Raw genomic sequence first — 18,069 nt, forward strand, 5'->3', positions numbered from 1 at the left:
CACACACGTATCTTGGTTTGCATGGACATATTGGCTAACCTAGAGCGTTGTTTAGAGGCAGGGAAAAAAACAGCCTGTAAAAGTGGTGTTTTTGACATCCATCTCTTGTATGCTTTGGTTCTTGATTCAAATCTCAGCATTATAGAGCCAACTTCACCGTCATGTTTACAGTATAGTAACTTTATCATGATGTATGTTTAAAGCTAGATTACAGAAGAATAAAAAGGTTAAAATATGAGTTTTTTATTTTTTTTACTTTTTAGTGGCTCAGTTGTTTCGTGTTTTAATCTTGCAAGTTTTCTTTATTGAGTAGGAACTAGTTCAAGCCCTGTGCTGGTTATAAAGATAAATTTGTCTTTCTTTTTCAGTTTTTTGCCAATATATTCCCATTACATAAACGTGAACACACTTTATACTATAATCCTGCAGTATGCATACTGGTTTTCAGTCACATAGCTATCTGCTACTCTGAAGCAGTTGACTTCTACACTCTGTAGGAATGGTACACAGTCCCTACTGTGTTTCAGTGACCTCAACTTCAATACTACATTTTAAATTCCATTGCTATTTACGTGTTACTAAACCCACAACAGTAAAATCAGTCTGTATATGCAGTAAAGCATGCTTGTTATACTCACTGTGGAACCTAAGGAGTTTATCATCTGCATTGTGTAAAAAGGCTATTTGTCCTGTCTTCTTCGATCGTCCCCTTCCACTGTCCCCAATTCATCTTTGGAGTCACTCTGCACACGCCCAGTTTGCTGTGTATTGCTAGAAAGTTTTTTTTTTTTTTTTTGAGAGGGTGCATGTGATCAGCACAGGATCGATCCACACTATCCAGGCAGAGTATGAGGGGTCCTGCAGCCTCATTGCAGAGTCAGAGGAGAATGAAAACTCCTCCTACAAGCTTTAACCAGACACTGATAGAAGTCATAATACTGCTATATACTGCTGATGAGAAACGTTATTCAGCAGTTTATATTTACTAAAATCATTTAGTTTCCATGTTCTGTGTACTGTGGGAGACCCAGATATAGTGAATGCAGGGTCCCGTGTTTAGTAACACTTTAATACAGGATATCTAGCGGCCTAATCTTTTATTAGTAGACTTTGGCAATATTTATTTATCCAGCTCTGACATATTTAGCTGTTCTTTTACATAGAGCATTGAATCATTCGTAGCAGTCTTCTGTCATAAAAATTTACTATCAAATACACCATCAGTTATAACACTGTGACAGAAATGCATTAACCAACTGATATTTTTTTTGGTGGAATGAAGTTCTTGAAAGTTCTTGAAGGGGGGGGGGCTGTGTCTCTGCTCACTGCCATTTTCAACACATCCTGCACTAATTGACATCCGTCACCTGCTCCCTCTCCCCTTACTAAAACACATATTCTGTTTTATCATAGTAAAGATTTGTTTTGACCATTCTGTTTTCACTATTCAGCGAACATGCATGACTTTTGCTATTTCTGCTAATAACCCAGTCAGACTGTGCCATGCATTTACATAAATAACCAGGGAAGCTTTCTTTTTTTCGTGCCCTAGCAACTGAAATTCTCTAGCAGATTGTCTCAGCAGTGAGATTACAGCCTCAGGAAGATGGAGTTTGCTTCTGAGACTGCTTCAAGGGTTAAAAAAAATAAATAAAATAAAATAAAAAACAAAACATAATTAAAAACTCCAACAATGGAGGACATTGGTTATGGCTTGGACTCCAGTACTTCTAGGCTACATCTTCCCTTCTTTTTCTTTATAGTTCATCTTCTAAACAGAATTTAGAAGTGACCCAGATTTGCTTGGTACAAGTAGTAGATCAACCTTTTCAGGGCCTCATGCTTCGCTTAGGTTTATATATGATAACTTAAAGTGATATTAACCGCTTGCCGACTGCGCACAGTATATTTACTGCGGCAGTCGGCCCCGGCCAGGCAGAGTGACGTAGGTCTACGTCGCTCGCCTGTCACTCCTTCCAGAGCCAATAGCGGGCGGGCGCGCGCCCGCTGAGGCGCGCGCCCGCCTCGGCTCGTTCGCGGAGGAGTGCGGGAGTGTGACTGGCGGACCCGATGTCCGCCGGTCACACTACGATCGCCGGTACAGCGGGAGAAAGACAGAGCGGCTTGTGTAAACAAGCCACCTGTCAGTTCTCCCTGTGTAAAAGTGAAGATCAAACAGTTCTACTATGTAGAACTGTTGATCTTTGTTTTTACACTAGTAGACCTGTCCCTGCACAGTTAGAATCACGCCCCTAGGACACACTTAACCCCTCCCTGTCCAATACTGTTAACCCCTTCCCTGCCAGTGTCATTTTTGCAGTAACAGTGCATATATATAGCACTGATTACTGCAGTAATGTCACTGGTACCCCCAAAAGTGTCAAAAATGTCAGTCAAGGGTCCGATCTGTCCGCCGCAATGTCGCAGTACCGCAAAAAAAATCGCAGATCGCCGCCATTACTCGTTAAAAAAAAAACACCAAAAATGACAAAAAAACTTTCCCTTTGTTAGTAAACGCGATAACTTTTGCGCAAACCAATCAAAATACGCTTTTTGCGATTTTTTTTTACCAAACATAGGTAGCGTAAAACAAATTGGCCGAAAATTTTAAAAAATTTTGATTTTTACATTTTTTTTGGGGGGAATTTCATATAAAAAAAAGTGAAAAATATTGTTGTTTTTGCAAAAATTACGCTCTTTTTTTGTTTATAGCGCGTGATCAAAAAATCGCACAGGTGATCAAATACCACCAAAAGAAAGCTCTGTTTGTGGGAAAAAAAGGACGTGAAATTCGTTTAGGTACAGCGTCGCACGACCGCGCGATTGTCCGTTAAAGTCACGCAGTAAAAAATCGCAAAATAACCCCTGGTCTTTTAGCAGGAAAATCCTCCGGTGGTAAAGTGGTTAAAATCTTTTTTTTTTTTTTTGTTTTTTTTTTTTTATAGAGAAAAATAACAAACGTGTTATACTTACCTGCTCTGTGCAGTTGGTTTTGCACAGAGCAGCCGGATCCTTCTCTTCTTGGGTCACTCGCCAAGGCTCCTGGCCCCTCCCTCCTGCCAAGTGCTGCCACAGCAAGCAACTTGCTATGGGGGAGCACCCAAGCCGAGCCGCTGCTGTGTGTGTCCATTCAGCTCAACACCGCCCCCTCTCTCCTCATTGACTCACTTTTATCAGTATGAGCCAATGGCACACGCTGCAGTCTCAGCCAATGAGGTAGAGTCTCGGACAGCCGAGGCTCTCGTGCAACATCGCTGGATTGAGATGGGGCTCAGGTAAGTATTAGGGGGGCTGCTGCGCACACAAGTTTTTTTTGTCTTCATGCAAAGAATGCATGAAGATAAAAAACTTCTACCTTTAGAACCCCTTTAGAACCACTTTAACTGGTGTAGTTGATAAAGCCAGCTCTTGAAACAGAAATGTTTGTAGTCTTCCGATATGCAAGCCCAAGGACATTAAAGCATTACACTGTGACTGCTTACACGTATAATCACAAAGTGGAACTTCACATTATTTTTATTTCTCATGCTGCTAGCAGTAGTAAATAGATAGGAAAGTATATCATATTTATTTGTTATATATTTTTTTTTTCCATTTCTTTAGTTACTTACTAGGTTCTTGCCTGGGCAAGTGATGTCATACATTTCAGGAGGATGGCTTTTCTCAGCTAAACACATAATCCTGCATGTATGCTTGAGCTAAAGGCAGATGAATTACAGGAATTAATTGCTACTTGAATCATTTGCCCTTACTCACGATGGCACAGCTAGGGGTTGTTTTTCAAAGTGATTTTTTAAAGCATAAAGCATAGAAACATGGATGGGTGGGTGAGTTTTCTTTGCACATTAAAATGAATTAAATAGTGTTTGCGGTGCTCAGATGCAAGGAAACTCCACTTCCACAATGGTGCATGCAGATTTGAGTGTCCAATTTAGGGATAATCAGCTCATGGTCAATGCATGCTCCTGCAAGGCTTTGGCTCCAGTCTTTCAGTTCACTGCATTTTCTGTCTTATTTTTTTTTTTAGCACTTTATCTAAAAGCTTCCATTGTTTAGCTTTGTGAGATGACTGCTTAGTGTTTAGTCCACATTGTTGCATAAGTGAAAACCACCGCTTTAGTTCAAGCACTTCTTAGTATTAAGGCTGTTCACTTGATGACATAGATGGTCACGCTGGTCTTAAGTGAGCCATACATGGTTCGAATCTCAGCCGGTTTAGCTGGAACCGAGCGACATTCGAACCATGTATGGGCAGGCTGAATGTACCAAGTTCATCGATTGATTACCTTGGGTGCAACCAGCATGCCGGGTTTGACCTGCGATTGCTTGTGGTTGCTATATCCGTTAGCACTAATAACTGTCTTCTCCTGGCGGGACATGCAAAGACAATGGCCCGGCAGGAGGGATTCCAGCATCAAAAGTTTCTGTGTTGGTAGGAGAATGAGCAATTTTTTTTTCCTGTAACCCTTGGTGTATGGCCAGCCTTAGGCTAGTCAACAAGTTTAATTTTTATCACATTTGCGCACTGTCTTGTTCGTTAGATATTTAAAATGAACAGGAGTCGCTTTTTGTTAGTGTGCAATCTTAGGATGAGCTTATACTGTACTTCAGGAGTCTGCTGCTTTTCCTAATAAACAACCAGAAAATAGGATTTCATGGCAAGTACAATTAAGCCCTTTTAGTTTAGTTTTTACGCATGGCATATCCGGATTTGTGGTATATAGAGAAATAGAAAAGCTGACACTCAGCTGCGGCAGAGCCTTTAATGTAGTAGTCACCAGAACAAATCATTATTTCAGTCAAAACTCAACAGGCTTAAAGTACTATAGTTAATACAAAGTGGCTGCCTCCTGTGCTTCCAGCCAAAGATGACCATTGTGCATTGTAGCCATGAGCTGCCCTTATTACAGTTGTTTGCCTCTTTTCCCATACCTTATGTTTAAATTTCAGTATAAAGTGTAACTACTCTTTTGGTACAGTGGTAGGCACCCTGACCCATCCCCTCTGCTACGGTAGTCTTAAGCCCCGTACACACTATGAGAAAATCAGAAGAAAAATCCTCGTCCGTTTTTCGTATAAGGCCCCTTTCACACTTGTGCGACTTGAAAGTAGCGCGATTTTACATCGATTTTGTTGCCGCGATCCCTCTGCTACGGTAGTCTTAAGCCCCGTATACACTATGAGAAAATCAGAAGAAAAATCCTCATCCGTTTTTCGTATAAGGCCCCTTTCACACTTGTGCGACTTGAAAGTAGCGCAATTTTACCGCGATTTTGCTGCCACGATTTTGATGCGATTTTGACTGGACTTGAAGCAATGTCTATGTCTTTGGACATTAAAATCGGGCCAAAGTAGTGCAGGAACTACTTTGAAGTTGCTGCAACTTTAAGTTGCGCATATATAAATGGGTATCATTGGAAAACATGGCAAACGACATGTCGTGCAACTCTGATGTCCAAAGTTGCATGACAAGTTGCACAAGTGTGAAAGGGGCCATGTGTACACAACTTTTGACATCCAGTTCTGACTTTGCAAACGAAAATTTCCAAAGGGACAAACTCCAAGTGAACAGAACAAACGATTTTCATTTTAATTTATACCGTTTTCCTGCGATTCTCCTATGAGAAATATTGGATACGAAAAACTGCGCATGATCGGAAACAACAATAACAAAAAAAGCATTTGTTATACGAGAATGTTCGCACATTTTTTTTTCCCTGGTTCCGACTTGCTGTGAAATATCGAGAAAAGCCGGCCGATCGTTCAACCGATTTTCTTAGTGTGTACCCCACTTTATTCTCAGCTGTCCCCGATTCAGCAAGATATAACTTTCTCAATTGCGCAGCCTTTTGTCAAATGTACGCTTATTCTTGTAGCCTCTATAAATGGCTACAGTACTTGAATTCAACTGAATGTGATGACAGCAGCTACAATGATTGATGCCTTTACTAGTAGTGATAATAATACTAAACATACTATTTCTCCGATTTCTTACATTTTAAAAGGTGAACCTTTTTCTTTGCCAAACTAGAATTACAAGAAAACCCTGCTACAGATTGTATGCTTAAAGTCTAATTGAACTCTGTTTAAATCAGCTAAATAATATTCTGTGTTCATCAAAACAAAGGGTGCTCCATAATCCTACAGTTAAATTATTTTCTAATAGCCTAACTAGAAAAATCTGTCCCCTGCCAACCCCAAAGTGGGACCCTTTCTTTCTGTGGGATAGCAGTAGTCTGTCTGCAGAGGTCTAATATGCCCCTTAGGCCTCTTTCACACGGGCGATCCGATCCGCCTGTCAGTTTTTCAGGCGGACCTGATCGGATGCTCCATGCATCCCTGTGGGGCAGCAGGTGTCAGCGGAGACAGTCCTGCTGACACCCGATGCTATCCGATCTGATCCTGTCCGTGAAATCTGGATGCATGGAAACCCTATTTTCCATCCGTCTGGAGGTTGAGAACGGACAGGTGGTCTGTTCTCATCCGATCTCCCCATAGAGGACAGCGGGGATCTGACAGCTCCATCTCTGCACACAGAGCGGAGACGGAGCTGTCATCCGCCTGCTCAGCGGGAATTGGCGGATCGATCCCCCGCTGAGCAGAACGGACTTAGTCGGGCGGTGCGCCCGTGTGAAAGGGGCCTTACAAGTTCAGACCTATAGCTCTGCAATCAGCAAAGCTCATGCTCCCTGCTGAGTGGAGCGCTTTAGCTCAGATTAAGCAGGGATCAAAGAGAGTTCCCCACAAAGACCTAGAGTCTTTCTGCAGCATGCTAGCATGCACAGGCTTTTCTTGTCTGGTGAGGGCTGCGCTAGAAAGAAAACAAATTATAGGACATTAAACACTTTTTGGTTTAATGTACCTGGAAAGCATTAATGTAAAGTCTTGTGTTTTTTTTTTTTTTTTTTTAAATAAACATGTTATACTGTTTATTATTTTTTGCACTGTTTTGTGCAGTTGGTTTTACAAAGGGCAGCCTAGATCCTCCTCTTCACTGCTCCTGGCAAGCAGCTTGCTATGGGGGCACCGAGCCAAACTGCAGCTCTGTGTGTCCATTCAGACATGGAGCTGCCATTCAGCCCTGCCCCTTCTCTCTCCTTATTGTTTGACAGCAGTGGGAGCCAATCTCGCTGCTGCTGTGTCTCAGCCAATCAGAAGGGAGAGTCCCAGATGGCCGAGGGACTCATGGACATCGCTGGATAGAGATGGAGCTCAGGTAAGTATTAGGGGTGCTGGGATGGCTGCTACACACAGAAGGCTTTTTATCTTAATGCGTAGACTGCATTAGGATAAAACGCCTTCTGCCTTAACAACTCTTTTAACCTGTTCCCAACCGCCGGCCGAAGTTATAGGGCGGCAGGCAGCCGCACCCTGGCAAATCGCCGTAGCTGTACATCGCTCGCGTGAATGAGGCTAGGCGGCGAGCGTGCGCTGCCGCCCCCACTCATCAGCGGGGAAGCCGATGCATCGGGCAGGCGGCTCCGATTTCCGCCTGACACCCGCGATCGTTCCCCGCTGAGAGAGAACGGTCAGCTGTTGTAAACACAGCTGACCATTCTTCTTCTCTGGAATGATCATAGAGCCTATGTGATCCTTCTATATAGGATCACATGTCTCTATGGTCATTTCAGAACCCACGCCCCCCCCCCCCCCCACAGAATCACTCCCCTAGGCTCACATTTAACCACTTGAGCACCCACAATGTTAACCCCTTCCCTGCCAGTGTCATTATTACAGTAACAGTGCATATTTTTAGCACTGATTACTGTAGTAATGTCACTGGTCCCCCGAAAGTGTAAAAAATGTCAGTCAGGGGTCCGATCTGTCCGCCGCAATGTTGCAGTCTCGCAAAAAAATTGCAGATCGCCGCCATTACTAGTAACAAATAAATAAATAAATAAAAATGACATAAATCTTTCCCATAGTTAGCAGACGTTATAACTTTTGCGCAAACCAATCAAAATACGCTTATTGCAAATTTTTTTTTAACCAAAAATATGTAGCAGAAAACAAATTGGCCCAAAATTTTGATTTTTTAATTTTTTTTTTTTTTTGAGAATGTCATATAGCAGAATGTGAAAAATATATATATATATATATATATATATATATTTTTCAAAATTGTCGCTCTTTTTTTGTTTCTAGCGCAAAAAATAAAGATCGCATAGATGATCAAATACCACCAAAAGAAAGCTCTATTTGTGGGAAAAAAAGGACATCAATTTTATTTGGGTACAGCATCACACAACTGCGAAATTGTCCGTTAAAGTAACGCGGTGCCGAATTGCAAAATAGGGCCTGGTCAGGAAGGGGGCAAATCCTTCCGGTCTTAAAGTGGTTAAGCTGATTTAAACTGAGAGTTAACTTGGGTTTCAATAAGCATTCTTTCTGTAGTAAATTTCTTCCCAGTCCTAAGAAAACTTTAACAAATAAGCTAAAAGGTAAGTAAGTAAAGTATAAGACACAAACCTAGTTTAACCTGTAATTTGACCCTGGGTGCCCAAAGCTTTGCACTCAGTTGTATGCCCCTTCTTTATTGTTTCTCTCTTTTTTTTTAATGTATAATCTCCGTATTCTAATTCAACATTTGTCTTTGTTAGGAGAAGAGCTGGCCATGTTGGAAGATATGAGTTTGGGTATTATGGACTTGAGGAATGTAACGTTCAAAGTCACTCAGGCCATATCGAGCGCATCAAGTGATATGCTGCCAGTGATAACAGGAAACCGGTAAGCCGATTTACAATTCCTCATTTATATATGCTGGTTCTTCATTAGTGCAATGAATAAAACTTGTAGGCTTAAGTCTGTTGACATAGCTTTGAAAGGGAACAGTTTAGACCTTTGTATATGAAATCACTCCTGTCAACAAGGACTCATGAGGACCATGGTGCATGAGAAGCTCACTTTTAACTTGAATGACACACATGCTACGTTTCTAAAGGTTTTGGAACCATTACATATGACAGCCTGAACCATTCGCTACTCTCAACGTAATGTGCTTTCTGCAGCCTCAGCCATACACCAGTCGAAAAATCATTTCTTTTGCTTTCATTCATTAATAGACACAGCTCCTAATATTCTTAACCATTGGGTTATACTGCCCCCTACAGGAGTAGGACACTAGGCAGAAAAGGTCTGGCTACACCCATGGGCAGTCCCAGGGGGTATACTCCCTCTCTCTGCCTAGTCAGGATTAAAGACCTAGTTCACTGCTGGGATCTTTAGTCCTAGCAATTTTTTTTTTTTTTTTTTAAGATAGAAATGTTTTCTCCTGGATTTTTCCTGTGAGATCTACAATCAACTGCCGTACTGGGCGGGGGGCTGGATAATTTTGTCCAAGGGGTCACCCCAGTCTGACCAGTGAGCGCGGGCAGACCTCAGCTCCGCGCTAGGTCGGCCGCGACATGGCCCCACTGGACAGGGGCTGGCTTGTGAGTTAAACGCCTCGCGTGGTCACATACGACCAGGTCTTGGCCCGAGTCGCAGCGTTCCTCCTGGCCGACAGCCCCCCCATTTTGATGGAGAGGGGTTCTGTCTGGAGCGGTGCCCACCTGGTTAATGGTATGGTGGGTAGCTGTCCCCCCCTCTCCCCCTGGAGGGTTTTGGGGTGGACGTGGGCCCCTCCTTGGGAAGGTCGGACCCCTGGGTTCCCCTCAGGCACCCCCCTTTCCTGTGTTCCCCATCCTACCCCCCACCACATGTGCTGGGGCTGTTTGGGTGGTCTGGTCCACCTCCTGGGGTGGGGGCAAGGCGCTAGCTGGTGATGGGGGGGGGCGGGGGGTGCGCCGCCGGTGACCGGACGATCCACTGGGTTGAGGGGGGGGGGCTTTTGTACCTGGCGGGGGCTCCTGCCAGCGCCCCACATCCTGCTTGGATCTGTCCTGCAGGCCTGGTTCCCCCCCCCCCCAGGTCCCTGTAAGCCTTGTGGTGCCACCATTTTTTTGTAGCCTGTGTGTTTCTATACACGGCGGCCATGTTTATGTAGTCAGACGGCCATTTTTCTATTGTTTGCAGTTGACAATAGCGGCGGCCATGACAGTGTAGCCCTGTGGGTTGCGATTTTGGCGGTGGGAGCCCCTCCTTATCCCCTGGTGCTGACTCCTGAATCCTTTCACTTCCTGATCACCGCAAGATTAGTGCAGATTATCCTGGTGGCTGCAGGTGCCTGTTTCTGCTGGGTGGTGAGTCTGGTGGGGTCCTCTCCCTCTCTGCTGAGGATCGCATGGTGCTTGTGCCTGGCTACCGGGTGGTGCTACCAGCGCGGTAGGGGTTGTCCCTTTGTAGTGTTTTTACACTTTTTGTGGGGTCCAACGGGTGACTCATGGAGTCTTTGGAGCACATCTCCCCACCTGATCCTCTTCTGAGGCTGCGGGGATCTCTGGGTCCTGACCATCCATCAATGCACTGATGGCGGCCCTGGAGTCTTTTGTGTCCTGGGTGAAGGTGGCTTTTGGGCGTTGGGCTAGCAAAAAGCACCCCCTGCCTCATCTGTCTAATCGGATCCTGAATCTGATTCGGCCGTCGTGAACGTAGGTCACCCTGCTGGATCTGCAACCTCACGCCTGGAATCCTCTAATAGTGAGGATGATTCCTTCACGTCTGCAACCGCGCATGAAAAGGCGCTTGTGGAGGCACTAATTGTATCTGTGCATGGGACCCTGAAGATAGAGGACGCAGCTGCGACGGAGGCGCATGTTCCCTTTGGCACTCACAAGCCATCCAGAGCAGCAAAGGTGTTTCCTTTCCCTGCCTTTTTTTACAGAATCGTCTCTAAAGAGTGGAACGACCAGCGTGTCCCTGTGGGGTCCCTAAGCACTCTACTAGGCGTTACCCCTATGAGGAGTCCTTTCTTAAGTGGACTATTCCACCGGTGGTGGACCCTCCGGTTTCCAGATTAAACAAGGCAACCATGATTCTGGTTGAAGAGTCCCCGGCCTTTAAGGCTCAAGCTGACAGGAAGGCGGAGGCTGTGGCCCGCAATATGTACACTGTGGCTCATTCGGCTGGAGGCCGGTATTCACCATTGCCCTGGTGTTGCAAACAGTGGGCTAAGCTCACGCCTGTTTGGAGCTACCCTGGATGACATCATTAAAGGTCTCACAGGGGGGAAGAGTACTTTTTTTCCGGTGGCTACTAAGGGCATGGAACCTCGTCGCAGGATCCAAACAAACCTGGTCTGGCAAGCTAAGAGCCCTGCTTCAAGGGCCACAAAGTCATTCGGTCAGGCTACAAGATCGAGTTTCGCTCTTGTCCCCCGGCAAGTTTAATTCCTTCCAGCGCCTGTCTCCGGACCACTTGCAGGATCTGTTTGGGGCGGTACAAGACCTGTTACTTCAAGGGGTAATTGTCCTGGTTCAGACTCTGGCATGTTTTCAGGGTTTTTACTCAAATCTGTTCACAGTTCCCAGGAAGGAAGGCAAAGTGCGTCCAATCCTGGACCTCAAGGCGCTAAACTGCTTTGTGCGGGTGCAGAAGTTCAGAATGAAGTCAATTCGAATGGTGGTGGCATCCCTGCGTCAGGGGGATTTCCTCGCCTCTATCAACCTCAAGAATGCCTACCTTCACATTCCAATATGTGCCAGTCTGCAGCGTTTTCTCCGCTTTGCTGTGGGAGAGGAGCATTATCAGTTTGTGGCGTTACCCTTTGGTCTCACTTCTCCTCCTCTTCATGGAAGAGTTAGCCCCGATGCTAGCCTTGTTACGCCGACGGGATCATGGTATTGGGCTACTTGGACAATCTCCTTCTGCGAGCAGAGTTTCCTTATGCTCTGGAGGTAACAATGCAAACTCTGCGGGAGTTTGGCTGGATTGTGAGTTTTGAGAAGTCTGCTCTGGTTCTGTCCACAAAGCTGAACTATCTGGGTCTTACTCTGGACTCGGCCTTAGCCAGAGTGCTCCTTCCTCTGGACAAACTCCAGAAATTGCAGGCTGCAATTTGTCTCCTGCTGGTCATCCCTCCAGACTTACATGCGGGTGCTTGGCCTGATGGTGTCTACCTTCGAGGTTGTTCCATTAGCACAGTTCCATATGAGGTCCCTGCAAAGGAAGATTCTGACCAAATGGGACAAGACTCCGCAGTTTCTGCCCAATCCGATCCGGCTAAGTCAGGGAACAAAGGAGTGCCTGATGTGGTGGCTTCGTTCTCCACCGCTTCGGCTATGCAAATCCTTCTTTCCCTTGTATTGGACAGTGGTCACCACTGATGCCAGCCTGTTCGGCTGGGGGGCCTCATCAGCAAGCATTCTGTTTAGGGGATCTGGATGCTGGAAAAGTCCAGACTACCGATCAATGTCTTGGAACCCCCGGAGCGTTTAGACTGTGCCTGGACCCATTGGAAGGATCGTCTTCAGGGTTGTCCAGTACGCATTCATTTGGACAGTGCTGCAGCGGTGGCTTATGGCAATCACCAAGGGGGCACAAAAAGTGTCCTGGCGACTCTGGAGGTACCCGGCTTTCTAAGGTGGGCAGAACTGTTTGTTTCAGCCCTCTCCGCTATACACTTTCCCAGGTTGGAGAAATTGGCAGGCGGTTTACCTCAGTCAGCAGACGTTGGACCAAGGGGAGCAGTCCCTTCATCCGGAGGTGTTTCATCAACTGTGTCTCTGGTGGGGCACCCCAGAGGTGGATCTGTTGGCATCTCAGCTCAACAGAAAGGTGCAGAGGTTTTTGGCTCGGTCAAGGAATACTCTGACAGATGCCACAAACGTGCTGATGACCCCATGGGGTCAGTATCGTCTGATTTACGCCTTCCCTCTCATGCTTCTGCCAAGGCTTCTACGCAGGATCAAGGCAGAAGGGATTCGGGTCATCTTAGTGGCTTGGGTCTGGCCTCGCCGGGCTTGGTAAGCCGATCTGGTGCAGCTAGTCGCCGACGTTCCTTGGAAGCTTTCTCTCAGGGAGGATCTGCTGTCCCAAGGACCGATCTTTCATCCTGCTTTACAGTCACTGTCTTTGACAGCTTGGCTGTTGAATGCCAGGTGCTGAAGGATAGGGTTTTCTCTGAGTCTGTGATTCCTACCCTGTTGAAAGCTAGGAAATCTACTTCTAGGAAGACCATCGTACGTGGAAGTTGTACATTGCGTGGTGTGAGTCTCTTGGGATTCATCCTCGCTCCTTCTGGGTGGCTCGGATCTTGATCTACCTTCAATGAGGGATTGAACAGAAATTGGCCTTGAGTACCATCAACGGCCAGGTGTCAGCTTTGGCGGTCTTCTTCCAATAACCTTTGGCCACACACGCCCTGGCGCGTACCTTTTTTCAGGGTGCTTGACATTGGTTCCTCCAGTGCAGGCTCCGTTGCCGCCTTGAGATCTTAATTTGATGCTTTTGTTTCCCCAGAAGCCTCCCTTTGAGAACCTTCAGGAGATTCCCCTGCTTACGCTTTCCCAGAAGGTTGCTTTTTTGGTGGCTCACCTCTGCTCGTTTGGTGTCAGAACTGTCATTATCCTGTAGTTCACCTTATCTGGTGATTCACAGGGATAAGGTGGTTCTTTGCCCCTGTCTGTCGTTCCTACCAAAGGTTGCCTTTTTGTTTTTTATTTGAATGTAGACATTGTGTTCCTTTCCCTGTGTCCCAGGCCTAAACATCTGAAGGAAATTACCTTGCATACCTTAGATGTGGTCCGGGCAATTAGGGTGTACGTGGAAGCTACGGAGTCTTTCAGGAAGTCAGACTCTATTTGTGCTCACAGATGGACCTCATGAAGGGTTGTTGGCTTCCTCTGCTACCATTTCCAGATGGATAAGACATATGGTGATTCAGACCTATTCCATCAGGGGTCGGGTTCCTCCTTTCCCTGTCAAGGCGCACTCTACTAGGAAGCTCAGCGCCTCCTGGGCTTTTTCATCAGGCATCAGTGACGCAGGTTTGCAAGGCAGCCATCTGGTCGCCGGGTACACATTTTCACAAAGTTCTTTTGGCCTCAAGGTTTTGCAGGCTGCTGTTTAAGAGGACCTGATCCTCTTTGAGGGTTTATCGTTTTTTTCAGGTGGGCTCCAGTTGGTTTGGTTAAGCTCCTGTTTACCTGGTTGGCTATAGTTTACCCTTGGCAATTCATTTTTTGCTGTTCTCACCCCTCATGTTTTACACTGCTTCGGGATGTCCCATTGGCTAGGAATATCAGGAGCTGTGTCCGTCAATGAACGAAAGAGAAAATGGGATTTTTGACTTACCGTGAAATCCATTTCTCTGATGTTCATTGACGGACACAGCACCCACCGCTCTGTGGATTTGTAATTCTCCTGACACTGCTTGTAACTAAACTAAAACTAAACTAAACTAAACTGAGTGGCTATAGCAGAGAGAAGGAGTATACCCCCTGGGACTGCCCATGGATGTAGCCAGACTTTTTTTCTGCCTAGTGTCCTACTCCTGTAGGGGGCAGTATAACCCAATGGTTACGAAGATCAGGAGCTGTGTCCATCAATGAACATCAGAGAAATGGATTTTATGGTAAGTCAAAAATCACATTTTTCCCGTTTCAAAAAACGAGCACTCGGTCATGAGAGCAAATGATATTGCCATTGTGTAATGACCAGATGTTTTTTTTTTTTTTTTCAAATGGGTTTATTTCAAAAGTCCACCATGGATGTTTGAACATGGGTAACACCAGAGTGTTTTTTTTTTTTTTTAAGACCATTCAGTAGTTCCAGCCCATTCTGATGCCTGAGCAGTTAGGGCAGTAGACCAGTCATCTGTGCTAGCTGGGTGGGAGCGCCAGTCTAATGCAGCTGCAGGTTTTGCAGCTGCTGGGAGCTCAGGACACTCTGCAGGAAATTGCTGGATGGGCACAGATGGGACTTGTACTCCTTCTGACCAGTCAAGAACTTCAGGCTGAGGAAACTCTGGAACATTTGCGGACCATTTACCCTGGTATTCCTCCTTTGTGGTAGCCTTCTCTGCAGCAGCCTGTTCTTCATTCTCAATCTCCTCTGGATCCCGGTAAAAATAGAGATCGGGCATGAGTTCCCATGGATGTTCACGGGAAATTGTTCCTCTCATGCGCAGAACTTCACGAGCCAGCATCCACCACATACGACCAACAGAATGGGCACCCTTGTTATTACAGGGGATGGCAATATCCACATAACGTAGGGGTGAATCTGTATTGCAGAGAGCAATAGTAGGAATATTGACATATGATGCCTCAGTAAGTGATTGATGATCAGCTCGTTGGTCAGTCACAACCAACAGGCGTGGTTTACGGAAAGCAGCTTGAATCTGATTTGTGAAAGTACCAGGCGTGAAGCGACCAGCAATTGGGGTGGCCCCACAGGAAGAAGCAAATTTCAGAACAGCCCTCTGGCCAGTATTTCTGGAGGAAATCACACAAACATTAGCTGGGTTTTCAATGGCTACAATGGAACGTGCAGCAAGCAGAAGCTTCTCCCATGTCCGTTTCAGATTTATAATGTAAATACCATCACTTTTCCTTTTGTAGATATATTGCTCCATTTGAAAATCGAGGTTAGTGCCACCCAAGTGTTTTCCTGCAGCCAGGAACTTGAGGACATCTTCCTCTTTCATTTGCAGGACATCCAGACCTCTGGACATTGTCAAACACCCCTGAAGCTGCGATGGGGAAAAAGCGACAACGCCGTATGGTCTCCATCTTGCAGGGGTACAAACTAGAATTTTGGGTGTTTCCTCATCCTCGGTTTGTAAAGTCCAACATACCTGCAGATCCTTAAAAAAGAAGATCCTTCTTTCTGGTGCTGGACCATCTAAGATCTCAAGTAGTGTTTACAGAGCTTCCGGACGATGAGGAATTCAGGGGTTTTTACTACCTTTTCGTAGTCCCCAAGCCAAACTGAGACGTAAGGCCTATTCTGGATTTTAAAGCTCTGAAACAGTTTTTAAACATTCGCAAATTTCGAATTGAGTCGATTCGCTTAGTCAGGGCCTCTCTGCAAGGATGTGACTTTCATCCATAGACTTCAAGTATGCATACTTTCATGTGCCTATCTTTCAGACCCAAAGCTTTTTGCGCTTTTGCAGTGGAAAACCATAATTTTCAGTTCATCCTTTCGGCTAGCCACAGCTCCACGAGTGTTCACAAAAACCCTTTTCCAGTACTGGCTATTTTAAGGTCTCATAGGATAGCAGTGGTAGGATACCTGGATGATCTATTACTTATAGTCTACTCTAAGCCAGAATGTGCTCCGGGCAGTTCAGTTCTTAGAACGTCTGGGTTGGATTCTGAACTTGGCAAAGTCAGCATTGCACCTGGTTCAGAGTCTGGAGTAGCTGGGTTTCCTTGTGGACACAGTACAGGCAAAGGTATTTTTGTCGCCAAGAAAGATTCATAGCCCTGAAGGATCTGGTTCGGATCGTAAGAGGGAAAAAGTATCCTTCTGTACGTCTGTGCAAGAGGTTACTAGGGAGGATGGTGTCCTCATTTGAAGCAGTTCCTTATGCTCCATTCCATGCCAGACCTTTACAAAACAACATTCTGTCAGCAAAAAGATCCATGCCCTAGATTGTCGCATGTCTCTAGTACCAAGGGTACGTCGGAGTCTAAGATGGTGGTTGGTAGCCAGGAATTTGAAGAGAGGGAAATCCTTTCTTCCAGTAGTCTGGAACGTGGTGACTACAGATGCCAGTCTCTCTGGCTGGGCAGCAGTTCTGGAGGAAGCTACTGTCCAAGGGAAATGGTCCTGGTTAGAAAGAAGCTTCCCCATCAATATCCTGGAAATCCGAGCAGTTTGTTGGGCATTAGGGTACTGGACGCCCAGACTTTGGGGATACCCCGTCAGGGTACAATCCGACAATGCCACGGCTGTGGCCTATATCAACCATCAGGGGGAGAAATTTGTTGAGGAATTTGTTCCATGCCTGTCGGCGGTTTTCATTCTGGGAATAGAGAACTGGCAGGCAGACTTTCTGAGATGTTTCTGGGGGAAATGGTCCTTACATCCCAAGATCTTTGCATTTATTTGTCAATGCTGGGCGTTCCTGGACGTAGATCTGTTGGCATCCAGGTTCAACAACAAGTTGAGAAAATTTGTGTCCAGGGCCAGGGATTCACTCTCAGTCGAAGTGGATGCCTTGGTGACTCCCTGGGAGCAGTTCTCTCTGATCTATGCCTTTCCTCCGGTTTAGCTGCTGCCACGACTTCTGCACAGGATTCAAGAAGAGGGAAAACCAGTAATCCTGGTGGCTCCAGTCTGGCCCAGAAGGATTTGGTACACGCAAATTCTAAGGTTGGCGGTGGGAAGGCCTTGGGTTCTCCCACTGCACCCGGACCTGCTCTCTCAGGGTCCGATATTCCACCCTGCTTTACAGGGTGCTGTCTCTAAATTTCACGGCTTGGCTATTAAAGCCTGGATTTTGAGGGAGCGGGGCCATATCTGGCCCTGCATAAACAGGTCTCTACCCTAATAAACGCTTGGAAACCAGTCTCTAGAGGCATTTATTACAGAGTCTGGAAGTCTTACATTTCTTGGTGTGAGGCCAGGAAGTGGCATCCTCATAAATATATAATCGAGAGAACTCTAGCCTTCTTGCAAGTAGAGGTAGATATGAAACTAGCCTTAGGCACTATTAAAGGTCAAATTTCAGCCTTATCAGTCTTTTTCCAAAGACCGATTGCTTCACATTCCTTAGTCCGAGCCTTTATTCAAGTGGTGCTACATATGCTTCCGCCAGTGAGGCCACTGTTGTGTCCTTGGGATTTAAATTCAGTTCTGGCAGTTCTACAGAAACAAACTTTTGAGCCCATTTGGCATATTCCTCTGGTTCTTTTGACCAGAAAGTTAGTCTTTTTGGTTGCAGTAACTTCAGCCAGAAGAGTATCAAAGTTAGCGGCTCTTTCTTGTAAGGAGCCTTTTTTGATTTTACATCACAAGGTGGTGTCCATTTTTCATTTGAATCAGAACATTGTACTGCCTGACTTCCTTTCTAAATCCTCAAACAGCAGAGAAAAAGTTGTTACTTTCTCTCAATGTAGTACGTGCATTTAACGTCAATTTGAAGATGTCAGCTCAGATTTGTAAGACCGACCTTTTGTTTGTGCTGCCAGAAGGGCCCAGGAAAAGGCAGGCAGCATCTAAGTCGACAATTTCTCAATG

At 45.7% G+C, this 18,069-nt stretch overlaps 2 protein-coding genes across 6 annotated transcripts in view; one reads left to right on the forward strand and one right to left on the reverse strand.

The window, feature by feature from the left end:
- Positions 1-18,069, forward strand: part of INPP4A (inositol polyphosphate-4-phosphatase type I A) — a 146,562-nt gene that overhangs the window by 107,138 nt on the left and 21,355 nt on the right. For all 5 annotated transcript variants that reach the window (XM_082244965.1, XM_082244968.1, XM_082244964.1 and 2 more), the window contains one exon: positions 8,601-8,727. In XM_082244965.1, coding sequence (XP_082101091.1) covers positions 8,601-8,727 — 127 coding nt within the window. The remainder of the gene's footprint in view (positions 1-8,600; positions 8,728-18,069) is intronic.
- LOC309545687 (small ribosomal subunit protein uS2-like) lies at positions 14,630-15,598 on the reverse strand (the record flags this gene model as incomplete). The annotated part of the gene is made up of 1 exon (XM_082244969.1): positions 14,630-15,598. Exon 1 carries the CDS (start codon positions 15,551-15,553, stop codon positions 14,630-14,632), a length of 924 nt encoding a protein of 307 aa, XP_082101095.1. The 5' UTR covers positions 15,554-15,598.

This window comes from Pelophylax lessonae (assembly GCF_965119305.1).
Source record: "Pelophylax lessonae genome assembly, chromosome: 2".
Taxonomy (NCBI): domain Eukaryota; kingdom Metazoa; phylum Chordata; class Amphibia; order Anura; family Ranidae; genus Pelophylax; species Pelophylax lessonae.